The sequence below is a fragment of the Balaenoptera musculus genome, chromosome 1 (genome assembly GCF_009873245.2).
Source record: "Balaenoptera musculus isolate JJ_BM4_2016_0621 chromosome 1, mBalMus1.pri.v3, whole genome shotgun sequence".
NCBI classification, from domain to species: Eukaryota; Metazoa; Chordata; class Mammalia; order Artiodactyla; family Balaenopteridae; genus Balaenoptera; species Balaenoptera musculus.
This window is the reverse complement of record NC_045785.1, coordinates 118,007,633-118,032,899: the sequence shown is the minus strand read 5'-3', so window position 1 is coordinate 118,032,899 and position 25,267 is coordinate 118,007,633. Positions and strand designations below refer to the sequence as shown.

The 25,267-nt window shown below is 58.0% G+C and overlaps 1 protein-coding gene and 14 non-coding genes across 15 annotated transcripts; 9 read left to right on the top strand and 6 right to left on the bottom strand.

Moving 5' to 3' along the window:
• Window positions 1-1,473: 1,473 nt before the first annotated feature.
• Window positions 1,474-1,557, bottom strand: TRNAL-CAG. Its single transcript has one exon. It is a non-coding gene; the product is annotated as a tRNA-Leu (tRNA).
• LOC118905119 (collagen alpha-1(I) chain-like) lies at window positions 1,535-19,638 on the bottom strand. The gene is made up of 14 exons (XM_036871477.1): window positions 19,416-19,638; window positions 18,725-18,842; window positions 18,080-18,467; window positions 17,414-17,592; window positions 16,275-16,469; window positions 15,425-15,980; window positions 10,586-10,672; window positions 10,297-10,488; window positions 9,619-9,797; window positions 8,480-8,674; window positions 7,630-8,185; window positions 2,802-2,877; window positions 2,502-2,693; window positions 1,535-2,172 (listed from the first exon to the last, which is right to left on the bottom strand). The coding sequence occupies exons 1-14, from the start codon at window positions 19,636-19,638 to the stop codon at window positions 1,535-1,537; spliced, it is 3,774 nt and encodes a 1,257-aa protein (XP_036727372.1).
• On the top strand, window positions 2,142-2,213 carry TRNAD-GUC. Its single transcript has one exon. It is a non-coding gene; the product is annotated as a tRNA-Asp (tRNA).
• Window positions 3,025-3,096, top strand: TRNAG-UCC. Its single transcript has one exon. It is a non-coding gene; the product is annotated as a tRNA-Gly (tRNA).
• On the top strand, window positions 3,371-3,442 carry TRNAE-CUC. Its single transcript has one exon. It is a non-coding gene; the product is annotated as a tRNA-Glu (tRNA).
• TRNAG-GCC lies at window positions 7,557-7,627 on the bottom strand. Its single transcript has one exon. It is a non-coding gene; the product is annotated as a tRNA-Gly (tRNA).
• Window positions 9,270-9,352, bottom strand: TRNAL-CAG. Its single transcript has one exon. It is a non-coding gene; the product is annotated as a tRNA-Leu (tRNA).
• Window positions 9,937-10,008, top strand: TRNAD-GUC. Its single transcript has one exon. It is a non-coding gene; the product is annotated as a tRNA-Asp (tRNA).
• TRNAG-UCC lies at window positions 10,820-10,891 on the top strand. The gene has a single exon. It is a non-coding gene; the product is annotated as a tRNA-Gly (tRNA).
• Window positions 11,166-11,237, top strand: TRNAE-CUC. Its single transcript has one exon. It is a non-coding gene; the product is annotated as a tRNA-Glu (tRNA).
• On the bottom strand, window positions 15,352-15,422 carry TRNAG-GCC. Its single transcript has one exon. It is a non-coding gene; the product is annotated as a tRNA-Gly (tRNA).
• Window positions 17,065-17,147, bottom strand: TRNAL-CAG. Its single transcript has one exon. It is a non-coding gene; the product is annotated as a tRNA-Leu (tRNA).
• On the top strand, window positions 17,732-17,803 carry TRNAD-GUC. The gene has a single exon. It is a non-coding gene; the product is annotated as a tRNA-Asp (tRNA).
• Window positions 18,636-18,707, top strand: TRNAG-UCC. Its single transcript has one exon. It is a non-coding gene; the product is annotated as a tRNA-Gly (tRNA).
• On the top strand, window positions 18,982-19,053 carry TRNAE-CUC. Its single transcript has one exon. It is a non-coding gene; the product is annotated as a tRNA-Glu (tRNA).
• Window positions 19,639-25,267: the final 5,629 nt, after the last annotated feature.

The window sequence follows — 25,267 nt, the reverse complement described above, 5'->3', positions numbered from 1 at the left end:
TCAATATTTTGTAATGAACTATAATGTAAAAGAATCTGAAAAAGAATACATATATATTCTTTTAATTATATGTTCAATTATACTTCAATTAAAAAATCAACTATATTTCAATAAAAATTTTTTTTCTAAAGGTTTGGCTTAATTGCAAAATGAAGAGACAGATTAAAGTTATCTCCTTACCATGAACCTCCCAGTAAAGATTTTCCTTTTATAAAAAGCCAGTGATCTACTGGTTAGGATTCTGGGCTTTCACTTCCTTGGCCAGGATTCAACCCATGGTGGGACACTGAGATCACACAAGCCCTGCAGCGTGGCCAAAAAATAAGTAAATAAATGAAATAAAAATAAAAAGCCAGTGATATAATAGTGGCTTCATGCTAGATGGGCAACAGGCCTTTTGTTAAGTACAAAGATTGTCACAATTCTGAAAATGGACATATCAGATTTGTCATTTCATCCCATATAATTTAGAAAAAGAAAACTAGTAAAATATATATATATATTATATATATATATATATCTTATATATATATGTTAAATGAATGGCACTAATTCAGAAGTGTTAGGGCAATAAATTAAGCGAGAAAGTCCCAAGAATGTGCTAAAATGTGGAACCTAGTAAGGGACTACCAGCTACCTAAAAAACACGACCATGATGTGTAGATGCCTCTCAACTGCCTACCAATTTCCTCCCCGAAGTAGCGGCAATCGACGACCATCACAAACTAAATCATTATCACCACGAGAACCACTAGACTGGGAACCAACAGGACCACAGGAGCACCACAACTTGTAGATCTTGTTGTTGATGTAGACCGCTCTCCCGAACCTTCTGCAGTCGCCTCCAGCGATGAGGCTGCCAGAACTCAACACAAACACCACCAGCCTCACCTCTAACACCAACCTCACCACACCCCTGCCCACCACCCCCCCCCTTTACAACAGACAGCAGCATCAGCGCCCGCACAACACCAGAACCAAAGGCCCCCACCAGCAGCACCAGCACCAAGAAAGACCAAAAGCACCAGCAGCACCAGCACCTCATGAGGAAAGAAGGGGTGGGTGGTCAGATGTGAGGGGGAGGGGCGTCGCGGGGAAAGCAGTGCTGCTGGAGAGTCCAAACACAGGCGGGGGCGTTTGCTCGTGGCCACAGGCACGACGGGGAGAGGCGCTGCCCCGGCCAGCCACGTTTGGGACTGAGGCAAACATCCGAAAAGGAAGAGACTGAACGTCGAAGGCCTCGAGTGGGCGCTCCCAACAATGCGGCTAGCAGTTCTGTCAGAAAGGAGAGAGGAGGTTGCCTACCAGGGCTTGGACTGGAGGTGCTGGGAGTGCGTTAGGTGTTGTCGGGTCCACAACGCCGCAGAGCTAGGGTGAGCTAAAAGGGGGATGGGGACGGTGGTAGGCTGAGAGGAAGAAGAGAAAAAGCACGACTGGAAGGCACTAAAAGGCTCCGATAAGTCTGGGGGCATTTGTTAAGAATAGGATTCGAACCCACGCCTCCAGGGGGAGACTGCGACCTGAACGCAGCGCCTTAGACCGCTCGGCCATCCTGACGGCGGGCCTGGGCGTGCGCGTGGCCGCTCGGCTGGCTGGGACCCGACGCGACGCGACGCGACGCGAACCCCGGTGCCCTTGGCGGGACGCGGTGCTCCGCGCCAGGCGCGCGGCCGTCTGGGTGAGCGACGGAGCGGGCGCGCGGCGGCCGACGGGGAGCACGGCCAGACGACGCGCCTGGCTGCGCCGCGGTGGCGCCCTCGCCCAGCCCTGGCCCCGGACGCAGCCGGGCCGCGTCGGGCCAGCCCCCTGCCGCCGGCCCCCACCCGCGCGTCTCCTCGCCGGCCATGGCCCGGCGCGCGCCCACCCCCTCCTCGCAGCCTTGCTTTGCGTCTCGGGCCCCCTCCACCCGGCGCGATCCCCGCGTCGGAGGCAATAGGCAGCGCGCACTCGGAGTTTTCAGGGCCACGCGGGTCCGGGTCCCTGTCGGGGTCGGGGGCTGCCGCTTTGGAGGACGCGGTTGGTGTGGCGTTGGGTCGGGTCGGGCACGTGCCGGGCGCCCGTGGTGGGCAGGGGGCCGGAGGGCAGGGGGAGGCGTCGGCAGGCAGCCCGAGAGCGGCCGGGCGCGGGGGCGGTGGCCGCCGTCCTCGTTAGTATAGTGGTGAGTATCCCCGCCTGTCACGCGGGAGACCGGGGTTCGATTCCCCGACGGGGAGGCAACACGCCCTCTTTTGGCGGCTGGCGCCGCTCTCTGTCCTGCCGCCTGGCTCCCAAGGGCCCTTCTTCTCCTCCCTCCGCCCTCCGCCCTCCAGCGAGGCGCAGGGCGCCAGCGCGTGCCCAGCCTGCCCACCCTCGCCCCCCTCCAGCCGCCCAGCCCTTCCTCCTCGCCGGGCGCTCAGTCGCCAGGGCCGAGCGAGGGCCTCCTCTGGACCCTACAAGCGCCCGATGACGTTGCGGCCCGCCCAAAGTGGCCGTCTCAGTGGGCTCCTTGCGTCGCGACGCACAGCTGCGCAGCTGTGCACAGCGGCATAGGTGCACAGCTGCCGGGACGGGTGGGAGGCGGATGAGTGGCGTGCCCTGTCGGTGCGGGAAGTGGCCTGGCCCAGCGCCCGGTGGAGAAGGGCTTTGGCGAGCCGGGGTCTGGAAGACGCGTGCCCCGGGGGCGGGGGCGGGCCGCGGCGTGGAGCGGAGGGGCCCTGGAGCAGCAAGGCAGCGAGAGCGCCCCCCTGAGGCGGTCGGGCCGGTGGCCTAGGGCAGCTTCGTAGGGCTGGCGCGGGTGGGGCGCGGGGGGGCCTTGGTGGCGCCTGTGACGTCACAGAGCTGCCGGCCGGCGGGGCGTCGGGGCAGGGCTGTTCCAAGCGGCGGCGGCGGCGGCGGCGGCTGAGGAGGAGGAGGAGGAGGACGGGGAAGAGAAAGGGGAGTAGGAGGAGGAAGAGAAGGAGGAGGAGGAGGAGGAGAAGGCGGCGGCGACGAGAGTGCGCTCGGGCGAGCCCGGTGCCGGCGTCTCGGGGCGGCCCGGGCTGTGCAGCGTTGGTGGTATAGTGGTGAGCATAGCTGCCTTCCAAGCAGTTGACCCGGGTTCGATTCCCGGCCAACGCAGCGGGCTGCCCTTTTACCGAGCTCCACGGGCGGCCGGCCGGGGGCCTGTGAGGGAGAGCTGGGAGCAGGGAGCCAGCTGGCCCCAGCGGCTTTTCTTGTGTGTGCGAGAAGCAGGCGCGCAGTGTTCTGAGGGCGCTGCAAGCAGGAAGGACGGTAGGACACGTGGATTGCCAGGGGCGGCGCGTGGCTGGACTTGGAAAGGCCGGGTCTTGGCGCCAAGGTGGCGCCGAGCGGGTGCTATGGGTCCAGCAGGAGCAGTGGTAGAGCCTGACGCTCCCTGGTGGTCTAGTGGTTAGGATTCGGCGCTCTCACCGCCGCGGCCCGGGTTCGATTCCCGGTCAGGGAAGCCTCTCTTCTTCCTCTCTACCTCCCACCGTCCACATCCCACTTTTAGGCCACGCTTGCTCCGCGGCCTCGGCGCCCCGACAAGAGCCGCCCGGTGCCCTGCACCTCCAGCCCAAGCCCTGCCAGGCAACCTCCACCCTCCCTCCCCGGCCAAACCTTTTGGCCGCACTGGCGCGCGCCCACTCGAGGCCTTCGACGTCCCGTGTCTTCCTTTTCGGACGCTTGCCTCAGCCCCAAACACGAGTGGCCGGGGCCGCGCCTCTCCCCGCCGTGGCCGTGGCCACGAGCAAACGCCCCCGCCTGTGTTTGCACTCTCCATCAGCACTGCTTTTCCCCCACGGCGACGGCGGTGTCACACGCGGTGCCTTCTAACAAAGCCGGATCCCCTGTGGAAAGGAGCACCGGTGGGCAGACGGGTGCTTCGCACCACCGCAGCAGGTTTCCTGAACGCCCTTGCCGGTGCCGTGGGGGTGGCTGACAGTGTGGGATGAAGGTGTTTGTGGCCGTGGTCGGTGGCCACCCCACGCGGGTTAGGGAACGGAGCAGAACGACCCCATGGAGAGAGGGCGGCGGTGGGCCCGCGTGCTGGGAGGTGCGAGGAAGGGCCTGGGGTGTCTGGGTGGAGCGCGGGCAGGAGCGGGAGGTGTTGGGCTGGCGGGGACCTGGCCCGGGAGAGCGGCTGGCCACTCAGGCAGGGGCTCAGCAGAAGCTTGGGGTGGTGGCAGCACCTGGCCCGGCACGTGTGTACGGGTGGGTCAGATCAGGCGGCGGGGTGGGCCTGGAGTAGGAGTGCGTCTGAGGAGCACTGGCGGAAGTGAGACTTCCGGGCAGGACATGTGACAGTCGGGCCTGGGATACAAGGGGAAGGTGGCGGGGAGAGGGGTCCGAGCCTGCAGGCTGGGGGGAAGGGCGGGGTGTGTGAGTGGGCTGTGGGGCGAGGAAGATGGTGGGAGAGGACCCCTTCGCGGTGGGCTGGCGGGTGAGCGCGCCAGACTGGTGTGCTGTGCGGCAAGGTGGTCAGGCTAACCAGTGGGTTGGGACTGGGGGCGGTGGGTAGGAGGCAGGCAAGAGAACAACAGAAACGGAGCGCGCCACAGGGGCTAGGCGGGGTCCGAATGGGGTGGGGGCATTCTACTGCCCCAGAGACATACATCGCCTCTCATCGGGAGAAACCAACCGGTCTCAGGTGTGTGTGGCGGCGGGGGTGGGGGGAGGAGGGGTTGAGGTTGAAAGAGGCCAAAGGAGAGGTCCCCTATGATCCAGCAATCCCACTCCTGGGTACGTAGCCGGAAATGACGAAACAAGAGTGCAAAAAGGCACAAGCACTTCCATGTTCACAGCGGCACTATTTGCAGTAGCCAAGACACGGGAAAAAACCCAAGTGCCCATCAGCGGGTCGCTAGTACAAGAAGAGGTGGTATATAGGGACTATGGGATATTACTCAGCCATTAATAAGAAAGAATGAAATATTGCCATTTGCCGCAACAAGAATGCTCCCAGGGAATATTACACTTAGTGAAGTAGGTCCGACAGAGAAGCACAAAGATATGTGGAATCTAAAAAGTACTACCAATGAATCTATGTGCAAAACAGAAACAGACTCACAGACCTAGAAAACACAGTGATGGTTACCCGAGTTAAAAAGGAGGGGCGGAGGGATAAATTAGGAGCTCGATGAACAGATACACAGTAGTTCATATAAAGGAGATAAGCAACAAGGATTTCCAGAATAACACAGGGAGTGATAGTCAATATCCTGCAAGAACCTGTAATGGAAATCACTCTGAAACGATGTTAGACATGGAAAACAGTATCCCCTTTGCTGTACACCTGAAACTAACTCAATATTGTTAATCAACTCTTCTTCTGCAACCACAAGTACTAGTACTTATAAGTAAGTAAGTAAGTAAATAAATAAATAAAAACAACGAACAAAATAAACAGGAGGAACACGAGCCATCAGATGATCCAGCAATCCCCGTCGTGGGTACACATCCGCCAAAGAGAAAAACTGTTGTTTGAAGAGATCCACGCACCCCCGTGTCCGCAGCAGCACTGTGTGCCGCAGCCAAGACATAGAAAAAACCCATGTGCCCATCAACAGTTGGCTGACAGAAAAAGATGCGGTATATATGTACTGTGGAATATTACTCAGCCATTTCAGAAATTGAAATATTGCCATTTGCCACAATAAGGATGGTCCTAGAGAATATTACACTTGGTGAAGTTAAGTCTGACAGAGAAGCACAAAGATACGTGGAATCTAAAACATAATAGAAAAGAATGTGTGTGCCAAAGCGAAACCGACTCACAGACATAGAAAACACACTGATGGTTCCCCGAGGAGAAAGGGAGGGGTGGAGACATAAATTAGGAGCTGCGATGAACAGATACACCGTACTTCATATAAAAGACATAAGCAACAAGGGTTTCCAGAATAACACAGGGAATGATGTTCAATATCCTGTAGTAAACTGTAATGGAAAGCAATCTGAAACAATATTAGACATGGAAGACAGTATCCGCTTTGCTGTGTGCACCTGAAACTAACTCAATATTGTTAATCAACTTTTCTTCCAAAATTACAGCTACTAGTTCTTATAAGTAAATGAATAAATAAATATTAAATGCATAAATAAAAACAACACACTAAATAAATAGGTGAAATATGGGCTCTCATATGATCCAGCAATCCCCATCGTGGGTACACGTCGGCAAAGGAGAGAAACTGTCATTTGAAGAGATCCATGCACCCCCATGTTCACAGCAGCACTACGGGCCACAGCCAAGACATGGACAAAACCCAAGTGCCCACCAACCGAGGGCTGGCACAGGAAGACGTGGTACGTATGTACTGTGGAATATTACTCAGCCATACAAAAGAGTGAGCTATTGCCATTTGCACCAGTAAGGATGGACCTAGAGTATATTACACTTCACGACGTAAGTCAGGCAGAGAAGCACAAAGATATGTGGAATCTAAACCGTACTACAAACGAATGTATGTGCCAAAGGGAAACAGACCCACAGACATAGAAAACACACTGTTCGTTACCCAAGGGGAAAGTGTAGGGCGGGGAAAAATCCGGAGCTGCGATTAACAGAGAGGAAATACTATACATAAAGCACAGAAGCAACAAGGATTTACTGTACAGCACAGGGAACTGTATTCATATGTCGTGATGACGTATAATGGAAAATAACCGGGAAAAGGACATATAACTGAATCACTTGGCTGTACACCTGAAAGTCACACAGTATTGTAAATCAACCGTACTGCTACGAAAAGGAGAAGACGACGAAGGGGAAAAAAAGGAGGGCCACGGGACAGAGGCAAGGGCAGGATCCTTGACAACGTAGGAGTTGGAAAGGATCGGGGAAAAAGTGGGGAGATAGGGGGTGGGACGGGGGTGTCTGTGGGAGTAGGGTGGAGGCCGAGGTGGTGGTGCCGGTGGTGCTGTCCCGAGGGCTGACGCTGGTGGTGGGAGCAGAGGTTCAGGGGAGGGGGTGGTGTTTGTCGTGCTGATGGTGGTGGTGGCAGTAGTGGTGGAGGAGCGGGCCGGTGTTGGAAACGTATTTCTGTCGAGGGTCAGAACATGAATCTAGAGTGCAGTCTGCGATGATGGTGTGGCCTTCTTTTGAACTCCTCGTGCAAGTGAACGCTTCGGGGACTCTCCAGGAAAGTGGGATGTATCACTCCCAGAGGTGGCAACTTCCTTGCTCCTGGTTGTGCAAACATAGTACAACTTTCGAAGTGCGGGCAGAGTGAGGCAGAGAGCTTGGAAACGTGGCGAAAGGTGAAGAGGTTGGGCTGTGCGGGTGCCAGTGTGGGGTGTTCCTTACAGTGAAAAGCGTGACACAAGCGGGGTCGGGGTAAGGACGAGAACAAGGACAAGGAAGGGGTCTGGGCGTAAGAGTGGCTGAGCCCGCAAGGTGTCAGGTCGCGGAGGCCTGGCTCCCGGGTGTGTGTGGGGTGGGGGCGTCTGCGTGGGAAGGACAGGGGCCGGAAGGTGCGGTGGTGAGCGAGCTGTTGCAGGACCGGTGCCTTGAGTGTGGCAGCGGGGAAGCCCAGCTCCGCTGTGGGGCTGCGGGAACCAAAAGGGGACGCTGCGGCTGCATGGGCCGGGAATCGAACCCGGGCCTCCCGCGTGGCAGGCGAGAATTCTACCACTGAACCACCCATGCACCGATGGCCGCCGGCCCCCGGCGCTGCCCCAGCGGCGCTCGCCGCCAACCGCCGGACCCTGGTCACTGCTCGCCCCGTGGGCATGTGCTCCATTTGAGCAGGAGGCCGACGGGCCACCTGAATGAGAGGCTCCGGGCACGCTGGCGACCCCAGGGCGCGAGGCGGTCGGAAGCACCGAGGGACGGAGGGACGCAGGCGTGCTCGGCCCGTCCTGCGCTTTCTCTCTGCCGTCCACGGCCGCCGCGAGACTGTCGGTGTCGCCCGAGGAAGGCAGGAGCCGAAGCGGCCTGGCCCGCGCCCGAATCCCAGTCAGGGCAGGCGAGGCGTGGCCGCTGCGGCTGAGCGCCGACGTTCCTCTCAGCAGCCGCCCCCCCCCACCCCCCGCCCCGACGCACAGTCCCTCTGGCGGCTGGCTTTCTTGCTGGTGCGAGGCGTGCGAGGGCGGGCGGGGGCAGGGATCGGAGCTCGGGGCTGTGCAGGGACCGCGAGCGTGGGAGATGGGCACCGGGCACCACCGCCGCCGCCGCCGCCGCCGCCGCCGCCGTCGCCGAGCGGCGCTCAGGCCACAGGACCAAAGGTGTCTGAGCCTCGCTTCTGCGCTCTGGCCCACCCCTCTCCCGCGGGGTCCCGCTCTGCTGCGTTGGTTGTGAGGAGAAGCACTTTGGCAGACTGGCTGCTGGCTCGCGGACAGCCCGGTGAGGGAGGGAGCGCGCCAGGGTGTGGTTGGGTCCGGCCGGAGCAGCGGCTTCCCCGAGGGACTTGCGCTGTGGCGCCGAGGTGGGTGGCCCGGGCTGGGGGCCGGACGTCTGTGGTGGGTGACAGGGCATCCAGGGCTTCCGCTCACTACTCACTGGAGCACCGTTCCCGGGAGCGACTCCTGCGCCAGGCCCCGTGCAGGGAGGGCCCCCTGTTGGCTGGCCAGCAGGAGGCTGGGCTGCACGCGGCCCGGCAGGCCGGCAGGCAGGCAGGCAGGTGTGGTCCGGCCAAGGTCCCAAGGCGAAAAAGCACCGAGGGCACGCACACCACAGGCCGGCAAGACGGTGTGGCTGCGGAGGGAATGGAATGGGCAGGCGGGCCTTTGGGGCTGGCGGGAAGGACAGGATGTTGGAAAGAGGGAGAGCTGCTGGTGGCGGAAGTGGAAGAAAGGCTGTGAGAGCGAGCCCGCTGTTCACCAGGCCGAAGTCGGAGGGCGGGCCAGGCGTGGAGGGCTTTCCACACGCGGCCGTTCTGCGTGTGGCGGTGGGGGCGGGGTGGAGCGTGGGAGTGGGAGTGGGAGGGAGGGACGAAGGCAGGCAGGCAGGCAGGCAGGCAGGAAAACCACCAGCAGCAGCAGCCGCAAGCAGGTGAGGAAAGATGGGCTGCGAAGGACCGAAGGTTTTTCTGGTGTGGGTGCAGGTAGGAGGGGGCTTAGGAGCTGGCGGGGAGGGCGTTTGTCCGGAAAGCCAGTCGCCGGAGGGTTCCTAGTGCGCCGTTTCTGCCAGGCCCGCGGCCGTGGCTGAGAAGGTCCCGCGTCTGAGAGGCGTGGATGTCCGGGCCGGAGTTTGGAGAGGCCGCAAGAGTGCAAGGCGCGAACGGACTGGAAGGCAGTGAAGCGCTGCCATAGGGCCGGGTGCGTTTGTCGGGCGGGCCAAAAGGCTGGCTTGTCAGGAGTGGGATTCGAACCCACGCCTCCAGGGGAGACTGCGACCTGAACGCAGCGCCTTAGACCGCTCGGCCATCCTGACGGCGGGCCTGGGCGTGCGCGTGGCCGCTCGGCTGGCTGGGACCCGACGCGACGCGACGCGACGCGAACCCCGGTGCCCTTGGCGGGACGCGGTGCTCCGCGCCAGGCGCGCGGCCGTCTGGGTGAGCGACGGAGCGGGCGCGCGGCGGCCGACGGGGAGCACGGCCAGACGACGCGCCTGGCTGCGCCGCGGTGGCGCCCTCGCCCAGCCCTGGCCCCGGACGCAGCCGGGCCGCGTCGGGCCAGCCCCCTGCCGCCGGCCCCCACCCGCGCGTCTCCTCGCCGGCCATGGCCCGGCGCGCGCCCACCCCCTCCTCGCAGCCTTGCTTTGCGTCTCGGGCCCCCTCCACCCGGCGCGATCCCCGCGTCGGAGGCAATAGGCAGCGCGCACTCGGAGTTTTCAGGGCCACGCGGGTCCGGGTCCCTGTCGGGGTCGGGGGCTGCCGCTTTGGAGGACGCGGTTGGTGTGGCGTTGGGTCGGGTCGGGCACGTGCCGGGCGCCCGTGGTGGGCAGGGGGCCGGAGGGCAGGGGGAGGCGTCGGCAGGCAGCCCGAGAGCGGCCGGGCGCGGGGGCGGTGGCCGCCGTCCTCGTTAGTATAGTGGTGAGTATCCCCGCCTGTCACGCGGGAGACCGGGGTTCGATTCCCCGACGGGGAGGCAACACGCCCTCTTTTGGCGGCTGGCGCCGCTCTCTGTCCTGCCGCCTGGCTCCCAAGGGCCCTTCTTCTCCTCCCTCCGCCCTCCGCCCTCCAGCGAGGCGCAGGGCGCCAGCGCGTGCCCAGCCTGCCCACCCTCGCCCCCCTCCAGCCGCCCAGCCCTTCCTCCTCGCCGGGCGCTCAGTCGCCAGGGCCGAGCGAGGGCCTCCTCTGGACCCTACAAGCGCCCGATGACGTTGCGGCCCGCCCAAAGTGGCTGTCTCAGTGGGCTCCTTGCGTCGCGACGCACAGCTGCGCAGCTGTGCACAGCGGCATAGGTGCACAGCTGCCGGGACGGGTGGGAGGCGGATGAGTGGCGTGCCCTGTCGGTGCGGGAAGTGGCCTGGCCCAGCGCCCGGTGGAGAAGGGCTTTGGCGAGCCGGGGTCTGGAAGACGCGTGCCCCGGGGGCGGGGGCGGGCCGCGGCGTGGAGCGGAGGGGCCCTGGAGCAGCAAGGCAGCGAGAGCGCCCCCCTGAGGCGGTCGGGCCGGTGGCCTAGGGCAGCTTCGTAGGGCTGGCGCGGGTGGGGCGCGGGGGGGCCTTGGTGGCGCCTGTGACGTCACAGAGCTGCCGGCCGGCGGGGCGTCGGGGCAGGGCTGTTCCAAGCGGCGGCGGCGGCGGCGGCGGCTGAGGAGGAGGAGGAGGAGGACGGGGAAGAGAAAGGGGAGTAGGAGGAGGAAGAGAAGGAGGAGGAGGAGGAGGAGAAGGCGGCGGCGACGAGAGTGCGCTCGGGCGAGCCCGGTGCCGGCGTCTCGGGGCGGCCCGGGCTGTGCAGCGTTGGTGGTATAGTGGTGAGCATAGCTGCCTTCCAAGCAGTTGACCCGGGTTCGATTCCCGGCCAACGCAGCGGGCTGCCCTTTTACCGAGCTCCACGGGCGGCCGGCCGGGGGCCTGTGAGGGAGAGCTGGGAGCAGGGAGCCAGCTGGCCCCAGCGGCTTTTCTTGTGTGTGCGAGAAGCAGGCGCGCAGTGTTCTGAGGGCGCTGCAAGCAGGAAGGACGGTAGGACACGTGGATTGCCAGGGGCGGCGCGTGGCTGGACTTGGAAAGGCCGGGTCTTGGCGCCAAGGTGGCGCCGAGCGGGTGCTATGGGTCCAGCAGGAGCAGTGGTAGAGCCTGACGCTCCCTGGTGGTCTAGTGGTTAGGATTCGGCGCTCTCACCGCCGCGGCCCGGGTTCGATTCCCGGTCAGGGAAGCCTCTCTTCTTCCTCTCTACCTCCCACCGTCCACATCCCACTTTTAGGCCACGCTTGCTCCGCGGCCTCGGCGCCCCGACAAGAGCCGCCCGGTGCCCTGCACCTCCAGCCCAAGCCCTGCCAGGCAACCTCCACCCTCCCTCCCCGGCCAAACCTTTTGGCCGCACTGGCGCGCGCCCACTCGAGGCCTTCGACGTCCCGTGTCTTCCTTTTCGGACGCTTGCCTCAGCCCCAAACACGAGTGGCCGGGGCCGCGCCTCTCCCCGCCGTGGCCGTGGCCACGAGCAAACGCCCCCGCCTGTGTTTGCACTCTCCATCAGCACTGCTTTTCCCCCACGGCGACGGCGGTGTCACACGCGGTGCCTTCTAACAAAGCCGGATCCCCTGTGGAAAGGAGCACCGGTGGGCAGACGGGTGCTTCGCACCACCGCAGCAGGTTTCCTGAACGCCCTTGCCGGTGCCGTGGGGGTGGCTGACAGTGTGGGATGAAGGTGTTTGTGGCCGTGGTCGGTGGCCACCCCACGCGGGTTAGGGAACGGAGCAGAACGACCCCATGGAGAGAGGGCGGCGGTGGGCCCGCGTGCTGGGAGGTGCGAGGAAGGGCCTGGGGTGTCTGGGTGGAGCGCGGGCAGGAGCGGGAGGTGTTGGGCTGGCGGGGACCTGGCCCGGGAGAGCGGCTGGCCACTCAGGCAGGGGCTCAGCAGAAGCTTGGGGTGGTGGCAGCACCTGGCCCGGCACGTGTGTACGGGTGGGTCAGATCAGGCGGCGGGGTGGGCCTGGAGTAGGAGTGCGTCTGAGGAGCACTGGCGGAAGTGAGACTTCCGGGCAGGACATGTGACAGTCGGGCCTGGGATACAAGGGGAAGGTGGCGGGGAGAGGGGTCCGAGCCTGCAGGCTGGGGGGAAGGGCGGGGTGTGTGAGTGGGCTGTGGGGCGAGGAAGATGGTGGGAGAGGACCCCTTCGCGGTGGGCTGGCGGGTGAGCGCGCCAGACTGGTGTGCTGTGCGGCAAGGTGGTCAGGCTAACCAGTGGGTTGGGACTGGGGGCGGTGGGTAGGAGGCAGGCAAGAGAACAACAGAAACGGAGCGCGCCACAGGGGCTAGGCGGGGTCCGAATGGGGTGGGGGCATTCTACTGCCCCAGAGACATACATCGCCTCTCATCGGGAGAAACCAACCGGTCTCAGGTGTGTGTGGCGGCGGGGGTGGGGGGAGGAGGGGTTGAGGTTGAAAGAGGCCAAAGGAGAGGTCCCCTATGATCCAGCAATCCCACTCCTGGGTACGTAGCCGGAAATGACGAAACAAGAGTGCAAAAAGGCACAAGCACTTCCATGTTCACAGCGGCACTATTTGCAGTAGCCAAGACACGGGAAAAAACCCAAGTGCCCATCAGCGGGTCGCTAGTACAAGAAGAGGTGGTATATAGGGACTATGGGATATTACTCAGCCATTAATAAGAAAGAATGAAATATTGCCATTTGCCGCAACAAGAATGCTCCCAGGGAATATTACACTTAGTGAAGTAGGTCCGACAGAGAAGCACAAAGATATGTGGAATCTAAAAAGTACTACCAATGAATCTATGTGCAAAACAGAAACAGACTCACAGACCTAGAAAACACAGTGATGGTTACCCGAGTTAAAAAGGAGGGGCGGAGGGATAAATTAGGAGCTCGATGAACAGATACACAGTAGTTCATATAAAGGAGATAAGCAACAAGGATTTCCAGAATAACACAGGGAGTGATAGTCAATATCCTGCAAGAACCTGTAATGGAAATCACTCTGAAACGATGTTAGACATGGAAAACAGTATCCCCTTTGCTGTACACCTGAAACTAACTCAATATTGTTAATCAACTCTTCTTCTGCAACCACAAGTACTAGTACTTATAAGTAAGTAAGTAAGTAAATAAATAAATAAAAACAACGAACAAAATAAACAGGAGGAACACGAGCCATCAGATGATCCAGCAATCCCCGTCGTGGGTACACATCCGCCAAAGAGAAAAACTGTTGTTTGAAGAGATCCACGCACCCCCGTGTCCGCAGCAGCACTGTGTGCCGCAGCCAAGACATAGAAAAAACCCATGTGCCCATCAACAGTTGGCTGACAGAAAAAGATGCGGTATATATGTACTGTGGAATATTACTCAGCCATTTCAGAAATTGAAATATTGCCATTTGCCACAATAAGGATGGTCCTAGAGAATATTACACTTGGTGAAGTTAAGTCTGACAGAGAAGCACAAAGATACGTGGAATCTAAAACATAATAGAAAAGAATGTGTGTGCCAAAGCGAAACCGACTCACAGACATAGAAAACACACTGATGGTTCCCCGAGGAGAAAGGGAGGGGTGGAGACATAAATTAGGAGCTGCGATGAACAGATACACCGTACTTCATATAAAAGACATAAGCAACAAGGGTTTCCAGAATAACACAGGGAATGATGTTCAATATCCTGTAGTAAACTGTAATGGAAAGCAATCTGAAACAATATTAGACATGGAAGACAGTATCCGCTTTGCTGTGTGCACCTGAAACTAACTCAATATTGTTAATCAACTTTTCTTCCAAAATTACAGCTACTAGTTCTTATAAGTAAATGAATAAATAAATATTAAATGCATAAATAAAAACAACACACTAAATAAATAGGTGAAATATGGGCTCTCATATGATCCAGCAATCCCCATCGTGGGTACACGTCGGCAAAGGAGAGAAACTGTCATTTGAAGAGATCCATGCACCCCCATGTTCACAGCAGCACTACGGGCCACAGCCAAGACATGGACAAAACCCAAGTGCCCACCAACCGAGGGCTGGCACAGGAAGACGTGGTACGTATGTACTGTGGAATATTACTCAGCCATACAAAAGAGTGAGCTATTGCCATTTGCACCAGTAAGGATGGACCTAGAGTATATTACACTTCACGACGTAAGTCAGGCAGAGAAGCACAAAGATATGTGGAATCTAAACCGTACTACAAACGAATGTATGTGCCAAAGGGAAACAGACCCACAGACATAGAAAACACACTGTTCGTTACCCAAGGGGAAAGTGTAGGGCGGGGAAAAATCCGGAGCTGCGATTAACAGAGAGGAAATACTATACATAAAGCACAGAAGCAACAAGGATTTACTGTACAGCACAGGGAACTGTATTCATATGTCGTGATGACGTATAATGGAAAATAACCGGGAAAAGGACATATAACTGAATCACTTGGCTGTACACCTGAAAGTCACACAGTATTGTAAATCAACCGTACTGCTACGAAAAGGAGAAGACGACGAAGGGGAAAAAAAGGAGGGCCACGGGACAGAGGCAAGGGCAGGATCCTTGACAACGTAGGAGTTGGAAAGGATCGGGGAAAAAGTGGGGAGATAGGGGGTGGGACGGGGGTGTCTGTGGGAGTAGGGTGGAGGCCGAGGTGGTGGTGCCGGTGGTGCTGTCCCGAGGGCTGACGCTGGTGGTGGGAGCAGAGGTTCAGGGGAGGGGGTGGTGTTTGTCGTGCTGATGGTGGTGGTGGCAGTAGTGGTGGAGGAGCGGGCCGGTGTTGGAAACGTATTTCTGTCGAGGGTCAGAACATGAATCTAGAGTGCAGTCTGCGATGATGGTGTGGCCTTCTTTTGAACTCCTCGTGCAAGTGAACGCTTCGGGGACTCTCCAGGAAAGTGGGATGTATCACTCCCAGAGGTGGCAACTTCCTTGCTCCTGGTTGTGCAAACATAGTACAACTTTCGAAGTGCGGGCAGAGTGAGGCAGAGAGCTTGGAAACGTGGCGAAAGGTGAAGAGGTTGGGCTGTGCGGGTGCCAGTGTGGGGTGTTCCTTACAGTGAAAAGCGTGACACAAGCGGGGTCGGGGTAAGGACGAGAACAAGGACAAGGAAGGGGTCTGGGCGTAAGAGTGGCTGAGCCCGCAAGGTGTCAGGTCGCGGAGGCCTGGCTCCCGGGTGTGTGTGGGGTGGGGGCGTCTGCGTGGGAAGGACAGGGGCCGGAAGGTGCGGTGGTGAGCGAGCTGTTGCAGGACCGGTGCCTTGAGTGTGGCAGCGGGGAAGCCCAGCTCCGCTGTGGGGCTGCGGGAACCAAAAGGGGACGCTGCGGCTGCATGGGCCGGGAATCGAACCCGGGCCTCCCGCGTGGCAGGCGAGAATTCTACCACTGAACCACCCATGCACCGATGGCCGCCGGCCCCCGGCGCTGCCCCAGCGGCGCTCGCCGCCAACCGCCGGACCCTGGTCACTGCTCGCCCCGTGGGCATGTGCTCCATTTGAGCAGGAGGCCGACGGGCCACCTGAATGAGAGGCTCCGGGCACGCTGGCGACCCCAGGGCGCGAGGCGGTCGGAAGCACCGAGGGACGGAGGGACGCAGGCGTGCTCGGCCCGTCCTGCGCTTTCTCTCTGCCGTCCACGGCCGCCGCGAGACTGTCGGTGTCGCCCGAGGAAGGCAGGAGCCGAAGCGGCCTGGCCCGCGCCCGAATCCCAGTCAGGGCAGGCGAGGCGTGGCCGCTGCGGCTGAGCGCCGACGTTCCTCTCAGCAGCCGCCCCCCCCCACCCCCCGCCCCGACGCACAGTCCCTCTGGCGGCTGGCTTTCTTGCTGGTGCGAGGCGTGCGAGGGCGGGCGGGGGCAGGGATCGGAGCTCGGGGCTGTGCAGGGACCGCGAGCGTGGGAGATGGGCACCGGGCACCACCGCCGCCGCCGCCGCCGCCGCCGCCGCCGTCGCCGAGCGGCGCTCAGGCCACAGGACCAAAGGTGTCTGAGCCTCGCTTCTGCGCTCTGGCCCACCCCTCTCCCGCGGGGTCCCGCTCTGCTGCGTTGGTTGTGAGGAGAAGCACTTTGGCAGACTGGCTGCTGGCTCGCGGACAGCCCGGTGAGGGAGGGAGCGCGCCAGGGTGTGGTTGGGTCCGGCCGGAGCAGCGGCTTCCCCGAGGGACTTGCGCTGTGGCGCCGAGGTGGGTGGCCCGGGCTGGGGGCCGGACGTCTGTGGTGGGTGACAGGGCATCCAGGGCTTCCGCTCACTACTCACTGGAGCACCGTTCCCGGGAGCGACTCCTGCGCCAGGCCCCGTGCAGGGAGGGCCCCCTGTTGGCTGGCCAGCAGGAGGCTGGGCTGCACGCGGCCCGGCAGGCCGGCAGGCAGGCAGGCAGGTGTGGTCCGGCCAAGGTCCCAAGGCGAAAAAGCACCGAGGGCACGCACACCACAGGCCGGCAAGACGGTGTGGCTGCGGAGGGAATGGAATGGGCAGGCGGGCCTTTGGGGCTGGCGGGAAGGACAGGATGTTGGAAAGAGGGAGAGCTGCTGGTGGCGGAAGTGGAAGAAAGGCTGTGAGAGCGAGCCCGCTGTTCACCAGGCCGAAGTCGGAGGGCGGGCCAGGCGTGGAGGGCTTTCCACACGCGGCCGTTCTGCGTGTGGCGGTGGGGGCGGGGTGGAGCGTGGGAGTGGGAGTGGGAGGGAGGGACGAAGGCAGGCAGGCAGGCAGGCAGGCAGGAAAACCACCAGCAGCAGCAGCCGCAAGCAGGTGAGGAAAGATGGGCTGCGAAGGACCGAAGGTTTTTCTGGTGTGGGTGCAGGTAGGAGGGGGCTTAGGAGCTGGCGGGGAGGGCGTTTGTCCGGAAAGCCAGTCGCCGGAGGGTTCCTAGTGCGCCGTTTCTGCCAGGCCCGCGGCCGTGGCTGAGAAGGTCCCGCGTCTGAGAGGCGTGGATGTCCGGGCCGGAGTTTGGAGAGGCCGCAAGAGTGCAAGGCGCGAACGGACTGGAAGGCAGTGAAGCGCTGCCATAGGGCCGGGTGCGTTTGTCGGGCGGGCCAAAAGGCTGGCTTGTCAGGAGTGGGATTCGAACCCACGCCTCCAGGGGAGACTGCGACCTGAACGCAGCGCCTTAGACCGCTCGGCCATCCTGACGGCGGGCCTGGGCGTGCGCGTGGCCGCTCGGCTGGCTGGGACCCGACGCGACGCGACGCGACGCGAACCCCGGTGCCCTTGGCGGGACGCGGTGCTCCGCGCCAGGCGCGCGGCCGTCTGGGTGAGCGACGGAGCGGGCGCGCGGCGGCCGACGGGGAGCACGGCCAGACGACGCGCCTGGCTGCGCCGCGGTGGCGCCCTCGCCCAGCCCTGGCCCCGGACGCAGCCGGGCCGCGTCGGGCCAGCCCCCTGCCGCCGGCCCCCACCCGCGCGTCTCCTCGCCGGCCATGGCCCGGCGCGCGCCCACCCCCTCCTCGCAGCCTTGCTTTGCGTCTCGGGCCCCCTCCACCCGGCGCGATCCCCGCGTCGGAGGCAATAGGCAGCGCGCACTCGGAGTTTTCAGGGCCACGCGGGTCCGGGTCCCTGTCGGGGTCGGGGGCTGCCGCTTTGGAGGACGCGGTTGGTGTGGCGTTGGGTCGGGTCGGGCACGTGCCGGGCGCCCGTGGTGGGCAGGGGGCCGGAGGGCAGGGGGAGGCGTCGGCAGGCAGCCCGAGAGCGGCCGGGCGCGGGGGCGGTGGCCGCCGTCCTCGTTAGTATAGTGGTGAGTATCCCCGCCTGTCACGCGGGAGACCGGGGTTCGATTCCCCGACGGGGAGGCAACACGCCCTCTTTTGGCGGCTGGCGCCGCTCTCTGTCCTGCCGCCTGGCTCCCAAGGGCCCTTCTTCTCCTCCCTCCGCCCTCCGCCCTCCAGCGAGGCGCAGGGCGCCAGCGCGTGCCCAGCCTGCCCACCCTCGCCCCCCTCCAGCCGCCCAGCCCTTCCTCCTCGCCGGGCGCTCAGTCGCCAGGGCCGAGCGAGGGCCTCCTCTGGACCCTACAAGCGCCCGATGACGTTGCGGCCCGCCCAAAGTGGCTGTCTCAGTGGGCTCCTTGCGTCGCGACGCACAGCTGCGCAGCTGTGCACAGCGGCATAGGTGCACAGCTGCCGGGACGGGTGGGAGGCGGATGAGTGGCGTGCCCTGTCGGTGCGGGAAGTGGCCTGGCCCAGCGCCCGGTGGAGAAGGGCTTTGGCGAGCCGGGGTCTGGAAGACGCGTGCCCCGGGGGCGGGGGCGGGCCGCGGCGTGGAGCGGAGGGGCCCTGGAGCAGCAAGGCAGCGAGAGCGCCCCCCTGAGGCGGTCGGGCCGGTGGCCTAGGGCAGCTTCGTAGGGCTGGCGCGGGTGGGGCGCGGGGGGGCCTTGGTGGCGCCTGTGACGTCACAGAGCTGCCGGCCGGCGGGGCGTCGGGGCAGGGCTGTTCCAAGCGGCGGCGGCGGCGGCGGCGGCTGAGGAGGAGGAGGAGGAGGACGGGGAAGAGAAAGGGGAGTAGGAGGAGGAAGAGAAGGAGGAGGAGTCGGAAGAGAAGGAGGAGGAGGAGGAGGAGAAGGCGGCGGCGACGAGAGTGCGCTCGGGCGAGCCCGGTGCCGGCGTCTCGGGGCGGCCCGGGCTGTGCAGCGTTGGTGGTATAGTGGTGAGCATAGCTGCCTTCCAAGCAGTTGACCCGGGTTCGATTCCCGGCCAACGCAGCGGGCTGCCCTTTTACCGAGCTCCACGGGCGGCCGGCCGGGGGCCTGTGAGGGAGAGCTGGGAGCAGGGAGCCAGCTGGCCCCAGCGGCTTTTCTTGTGTGTGCGAGAAGCAGGCGCGCAGTGTTCTGAGGGCGCTGCAAGCAGGAAGGACGGTAGGACACGTGGATTGCCAGGGGCGGCGCGTGGCTGGACTTGGAAAGGCCGGGTCTTGGCGCCAAGGTGGCGCCGAGCGGGTGCTATGGGTCCAGCAGGAGCAGTGGTAGAGCCTGACGCTCCCTGGTGGTCTAGTGGTTAGGATTCGGCGCTCTCACCGCCGCGGCCCGGGTTCGATTCCCGGTCAGGGAAGCCTCTCTTCTTCCTCTCTACCTCCCACCGTCCACATCCCACTTTTAGGCCACGCTTGCTCCGCGGCCTCGGCGCCCCGACAAGAGCCGCCCGGTGCCCTGCACCTCCAGCCCAAGCCCTGCCAGGCAACCTCCACCCTCCCTCCCCGGCCAAACCTTTTGGCCGCACTGGCGCGCGCCCACTCGAGGCCTTCGACGTCCCGTGTCTTCCTTTTCGGACGCTTGCCTCAGCCCCAAACACGAGTGGCCGGGGCCGCGCCTCTCCCCGCCGTGGCCGTGGCCACGAGCAAACGCCCCCGCCTGTGTTTGCACTCTCAAGCATCACTACTTCCCCCACGACGCCCCTCCCTTCTGACCACCCACCCGTTCTTTCCTCGTGAGGTGCTTGTGCTGCTGGTTCTAGTGTTGCCGGTGGCGGCGGCGGTGGTACCGACGTTGTGCTGGTGCTGATGCTGCTGTTTGTGGTAAAGGTAGGGGTGGTGGGCCGGGGGTGGCAGTGTTGCGCGCCGTCAGCGGCGGCGGCGGCGGCGGCGACAGTCGAAGGTGCGGGAGAGGGATCTGCATCTACAAGTCGGGCCACTTGCATGGACTCGCCTCCCTTATCTCGTCGGTCATGCCAGCAACCGCTGGGGCCAGCCTCCCCGTTGCGTGCCAGCTCCTGGGCTGCCTGTGACTCCCGTGTGTCGGTGGTGTGCTCCAAGGGCGTCCTGGTCTTGTGCGGGCCATGGGAGCAGAGAGGCGGACCAAGGCGCCCGGGGTCCAGAGATGTGAAAATGAATCTGGACACGTGCCAGTAGTTACACCACCAGGCAGCGGAAGTGAGAGAGCAGGCAGATACCGCAGGCCAGTCGGGCAAACTTAACCAAGCAGGTGGGAGGCGGTGGAGGCAGATGCCTGACAGGGTGGACTACCAGCCGTCATGTTGTTCCAGTTGCATGACCAGTGCTCTCAATCCTATCGCAGTGAGGCAAGAATATTACCGAGAATACCTCCCTCCCCCACCCCCAACCAAACACACACACGCCCCTCACGTAGATATGACCTAATAATTTCCCATTTCTGCCTTACCGTCTGTGTACCCAGGATACACCATCCTTCTCTCCACCCCTGTACCTGTCTTCTTCTGATGATGCTCTCATAGTAAATCGCAGCCCTCATTTTTTTTTAGGCCAGATGGCTGCAACATTGTGGTAGTTGCGTTTGTTAAGGATACGTTCACATAACCTCCTTTTACACTCTGGCGTTGACTTTTGTTCTCTTTTCCACCCGGCCTTTCTTTCCAGGACAACTCCCCACCTTTTTCACACCACTATATCTTTTCTTTGTCACTATCCTTCCTTACCGGGAAATGGCATTCTCCTTGGTGCTGAGATTTATCTAGTTCACTTTCCAGCTCCTGTTATTTCTGTTTAATATTTTCCTTGGCAGTTACCTTTCTATTCATGTGGAAGTTTTTGCGTTCAGTTCTTCTTCTAGACTCTTCAGCTGCTATTTTTTTCCTTTTTTTTTTTTTAAATAGGACTTTGATCATCTGACTCTTGTTTAAAAATTTTAAGAAAAAAAAAGAAAAAGAAGCCTCTCCACTCTGTGGACCCAGACTTTCTCTATGCCTCTTGCACTTCTAGCAAAACTTGTCTATGGAATTTTTACAAAAGCCTTTTGAATCAAATCGACTTTTTCCCTGGAGGAAGTGGTGTCTTCCATTTGTATCTGCTTTACCTCCTAGCTAGGAAATGACATCATATTATTTTTCATTTTCTGAATATCATTTCTGATCTGGTTTTACACATAGCAGCATCAAAATTTTTTTCTAGAAAAACTAACCATATGAATATATAGGTAAATTAACACCTAATTAATAATTAATTGATATTAATATAATATTAATTACATTAATAGTAATATATTAAGTACTTTTTTCATTATATAATTAATTATATGATAAATGTGATAATGCTAATACATTAATATTATAACACTAATGATTATTAAGTAATTAATAATCAATAAGTAGGCTTTTTCAGACCTTAAGTAAGTGTAATTGACGCTCTGGTTTTGTCTATTGAGGAACTTCTGAATGGCAGGATCCACCAGTAGAAATGTCAGAGCGTTTGGTAAAATTGCCCAGTCTGTGCAGAACTCTGAATAGTTAACTGCTTTTAGAATTCCAAAGAGTCTGGGGTAACTACGTTCATTACTAAAACTGATTTTCTTGATTCAAAGTAACTTGCAGGTGGGTTTCATGTTTCAGAATAAAAAATTATAGTGATACTCATTAAAAACTAGTGAGCCATGGCCCATCAGCAAAATTTTTGTATCACTACGTGTGTTAATAGGAGTAGTATTGGGGGGGAGTGTTCAACCTACAGTCTCTCAGGTCCCCAGACGTTGCTCTGCCTCCAGTTGATGTATTTGGTACTCCTTGAGAATCATTCAGGGAGAGCTTCGGAGCTCACTGCCATATTGAACTTATGTCTTTGAATAAACCAAGCATCTGTGTTTAAAATTCAGAAAGAGGCAATGAAACTGGGCTTCAAAGATGTTTACTGAAATTAGGACATCAGGCTGACAAGCAGGGATCATTAGTTCAAATTAGCAGCGAACTATTTGCCCAAAACCCACCCCTGCTTCATTCTCCGTTCCCTCAAGCCATTCTCACTTCCCTCAAGTAGTGAATTCAGTTTTACTCGTGTCTCTGTCTCAACTTCAGGAGAAAGAGGCAGTCGCTTCCTCCTGGAATTGGGAAGAAAGGAAGTAAGGATCCTAGTGTCACATGCAGGGATGATTTCTTGTTTTAGTTTTTAGAATCACACAAGTCAGACCTACTTGCAATGTGAAAGTGAAGAAGTGGAAATCTTAGCGGAGGAACGTGGTGTTTGATTAAAGATCTGTGAATATAATCTGCAAGGATGAATATGTTGCCTTGGCTTCTGTGGTGCAAGTGGTTAGTGTGTTAGGCTGTTAGGTGTAAAGGTCATTGGTTCTAATCCCACTCCTCGACGTTTGTAACTTTAAATTTTTTGAGGTAACGTTGGTTTGTATTGTGAGAGTATTAGGGAATAATTGCTTAATGGATATGGAGTTTTATTTTGGATGATGAAAACGTTTTGGACTAGATAGAGGTGGTGGTTGTGTAACCTTGAGAATGTATTAAATGCCACTGAATTGTTCACTTTAAAATGGTTAATTTTATGTTATGTGAATTTCACTTAAAAAAAATTCAGTGTGGTCCCTGATGTCCGATGGTCAGCAGGTTTAACTGTAAATCAATATATTGTTGGTTCAAGCGCTCCCAGGGAAGTGTATTTTAGCCTACTATTGCCCAGCCCTGCTGTTTCTCTGCCAGAAGGGACTTTTTCTTTCTTAATTCATCCCTCTTATGCAACCAGATGAAAGCATCTTTGCACTACATCCAGATAGGGCAGAAGCAAAAATGCTCTGAAAAAGCAGTTCTCCTAAACTAAAGCCCAACCAAAGCAAGTCTCTCTCTGTGTGCTTAGTATAACGGTGTCACCATCTGTGATGGTTAGTTTTATGTGTCAACTTGACCGAGCCATGGGTTGCCCAGATATTTGGTCAAATGTTATTTCAAGTGTTTCTGTGAGGATGTTTTTTCATGGGATTAACGTTTCACTCGGAAGACTGAGTAAAGCAGATTGCTCTCCCTAATGTGGGTGGGCCTCATCCAATCTGTTGGATGACCAAATAGAACAAAAAGACTGTCCTCCCCCTTGTAAGAAAGAACTCATCCTGCCTAACTGCCTTCAAACTGGGAATTGGGGTTTTCCCGCCTTCAGACTTGGACTGGAACATCAACTCTTCCTTGGTCTGGGGCCTGCTGGCCTTGAACCAGCTCTCCTGGGTGTCTAGCTTGTCAACTCACACTGCAGATCCATAATCACATGAGCTAATTCTTTATAATCTCTCTCTCTCTAGATATAGATATAGATATAAATATAGATGATATAGACATAGATAGATACAGATCCCCTAATGGTTCTGTTTCTAGGAGATCCTGACTAACACACCATCCATCCAGTCCAACATCCGAGAAACTTTACAGGCTTCCTTTCCTCCCTCCTCTCATTAACTTCTAGTAGGATATCTGAGTGTTCCTCAAGTTAAAGGAATCTTTTTTAAAATTTGGAAACATGATACTGAATACAATTTTAAGAGGGACATGCACACCCCTTAGCCCCGTACCTTCAAACTACATGGCAACTGCTTGAGCTACTGAGGTGAAAACACTCCCCAGAGAACTTGGCATTGTCCTCACTGGAGGGGAAGCCACAGAGGATGAAACAGAAAGGACTTGATGCTTAATGGATACAGTGGGTAGGAAAGGTTCTGAGCTTATTTCCAAGGGTGCTATGATTCACTAGGGGTGGGACCCGGGAAAAGGTTCCTGGTGGGGGGAGTGGAGAAAGATGACTCAGTTTAGGAAAGAAGGACCTTAGATCCAAGTGGTCAGGGCAAGGAGCTGATAGCTTGATACATGGGTGGGCCTGGAAAGTCAGAGAAGTCAGTGTGCCCTAATATCTGCAGCTGTGGGAATGAGTACAAATGGAGGCCCACATACCATATGTTTAAATATTTTAAACTTATAAATTAAGTTAATAAAGAGCAAAATAAAATAAGATCTTTCTTCCTACCTTGACAAAAATACCTTCTGAAGGATCTGTGAGGCCAGTTTTACATTTAGAATTATGGGACTCCTCACACTTCTGTGCCTAAGCATGGTGGCACAGGGAGGACCCTCTATCAACTCTAGCTCCTTTCTGTACTGAAAGGGCACCTCACCTCCCATGTCCAAGCTCTGTTCAAACCCCTGCAAACAGCCTTCCTTTGGCCACCTGTGGATCCTTGCCTGTATGCACTGGAGGCCTCACCCACCTCAGCAATACTGATGGGCGAAGAAGCCTCATCAGAATTCAGGCATTTGTGCAGGTCATTCCCAGGTCACAAATAACAGCACAGCCAAGAAGAAGGGTGCAGCTCCAGGTGGGCATTTCCCATTGACCCTGAATATTTCCCCCTCTGCATTGGGGAGAGCTAAATTTGGAGAAGACCAGGAATATTGTCCTTTTAGGGGAAGGGTGGGCAAAAAAGGACATGTTTTCCTCAGTCAAACATAGGGAAACTACAGAAGGGAGAGAGGCACACAAATTTTAGGAATGGAAGGAAGGAGGGTAGTAAGGGAGGGAGGGAAGGAAGAAGGAAGAAAGAAAGAAAGGAAGGAAAGAAGAGAAACCCCTGTGGTCAGAGAGTCAGTGACAAAAACGTTGTAGGAAAAATTATCCTCTTCCTGCCTGGCTTGACTTGTCACAATCTTTCTTCCAACTTTTCTGCCACTAAAGTTCCCTTCCACCCTTTGACCCAGGTGGCAATCACTGCACCACCACCACACTCACCACTTCAAAACATTCTTCAGACATCCCTGAAAGTTTTCTAACACATATCTGAATCATTCCTAAGATCTTTTTCCCCAAGGTGCTGCCTGCATCTTCCTGACCCTGTTCCCTGGTAGTCTAGTGGCTAGGATTTAACCGCCGCAGCCCAAGTTCGACTTCCAGTCAGGGAAAGCTGTTTTTTCTTTCTGGTCACCGATATTCTGTTGCTGTTGAGACTCCCACCGCCTCTGTTATAGCAAAGGCTTGCTTGCGTGCAATCTTTGAGATACGCAAGTGACCGCATGGCTCCTGATTTTTGCCCACCAATGCTGAACTTGGAGATCCTCAGATTAAGGGGCAGCATGCGAAGTCTTCATGCCTCTCAAACTTCTCCAGGTTATCCTGAAGTCAACTTTGAGAACTGCAGGACGACGTCTCTTGACAGCCAAGGAAGGACTGTTGCCATGTAACTTGCCATTTTAATAATATCATCCTTGATCTTTTTATTACAGTTCCTGTCTTACAGGTAAAGTTAACTAACCAATTATCATGTAGAAATGCGTTCTTATTTTTACAAAAGATCAAACGGATGAAGTATGGTTTTCTATTCCTAAAATACGTAAGGAAGCATAATAGATGGTTTCAACTTCCTAATGGGGCAACTGGGAATACCCGGCTGCAGCCACCAGCAGAAACAGCAGTGGATCTGGTAAAATTACCTGAGCTGTCTACATTTCTGAATGTAACTGCTCTTAGGGTTTCAATGAACTGGGGGCGGGGGGTGGAAATTACATCCATTACTAAAACTGTGCCTATGCCAATAAA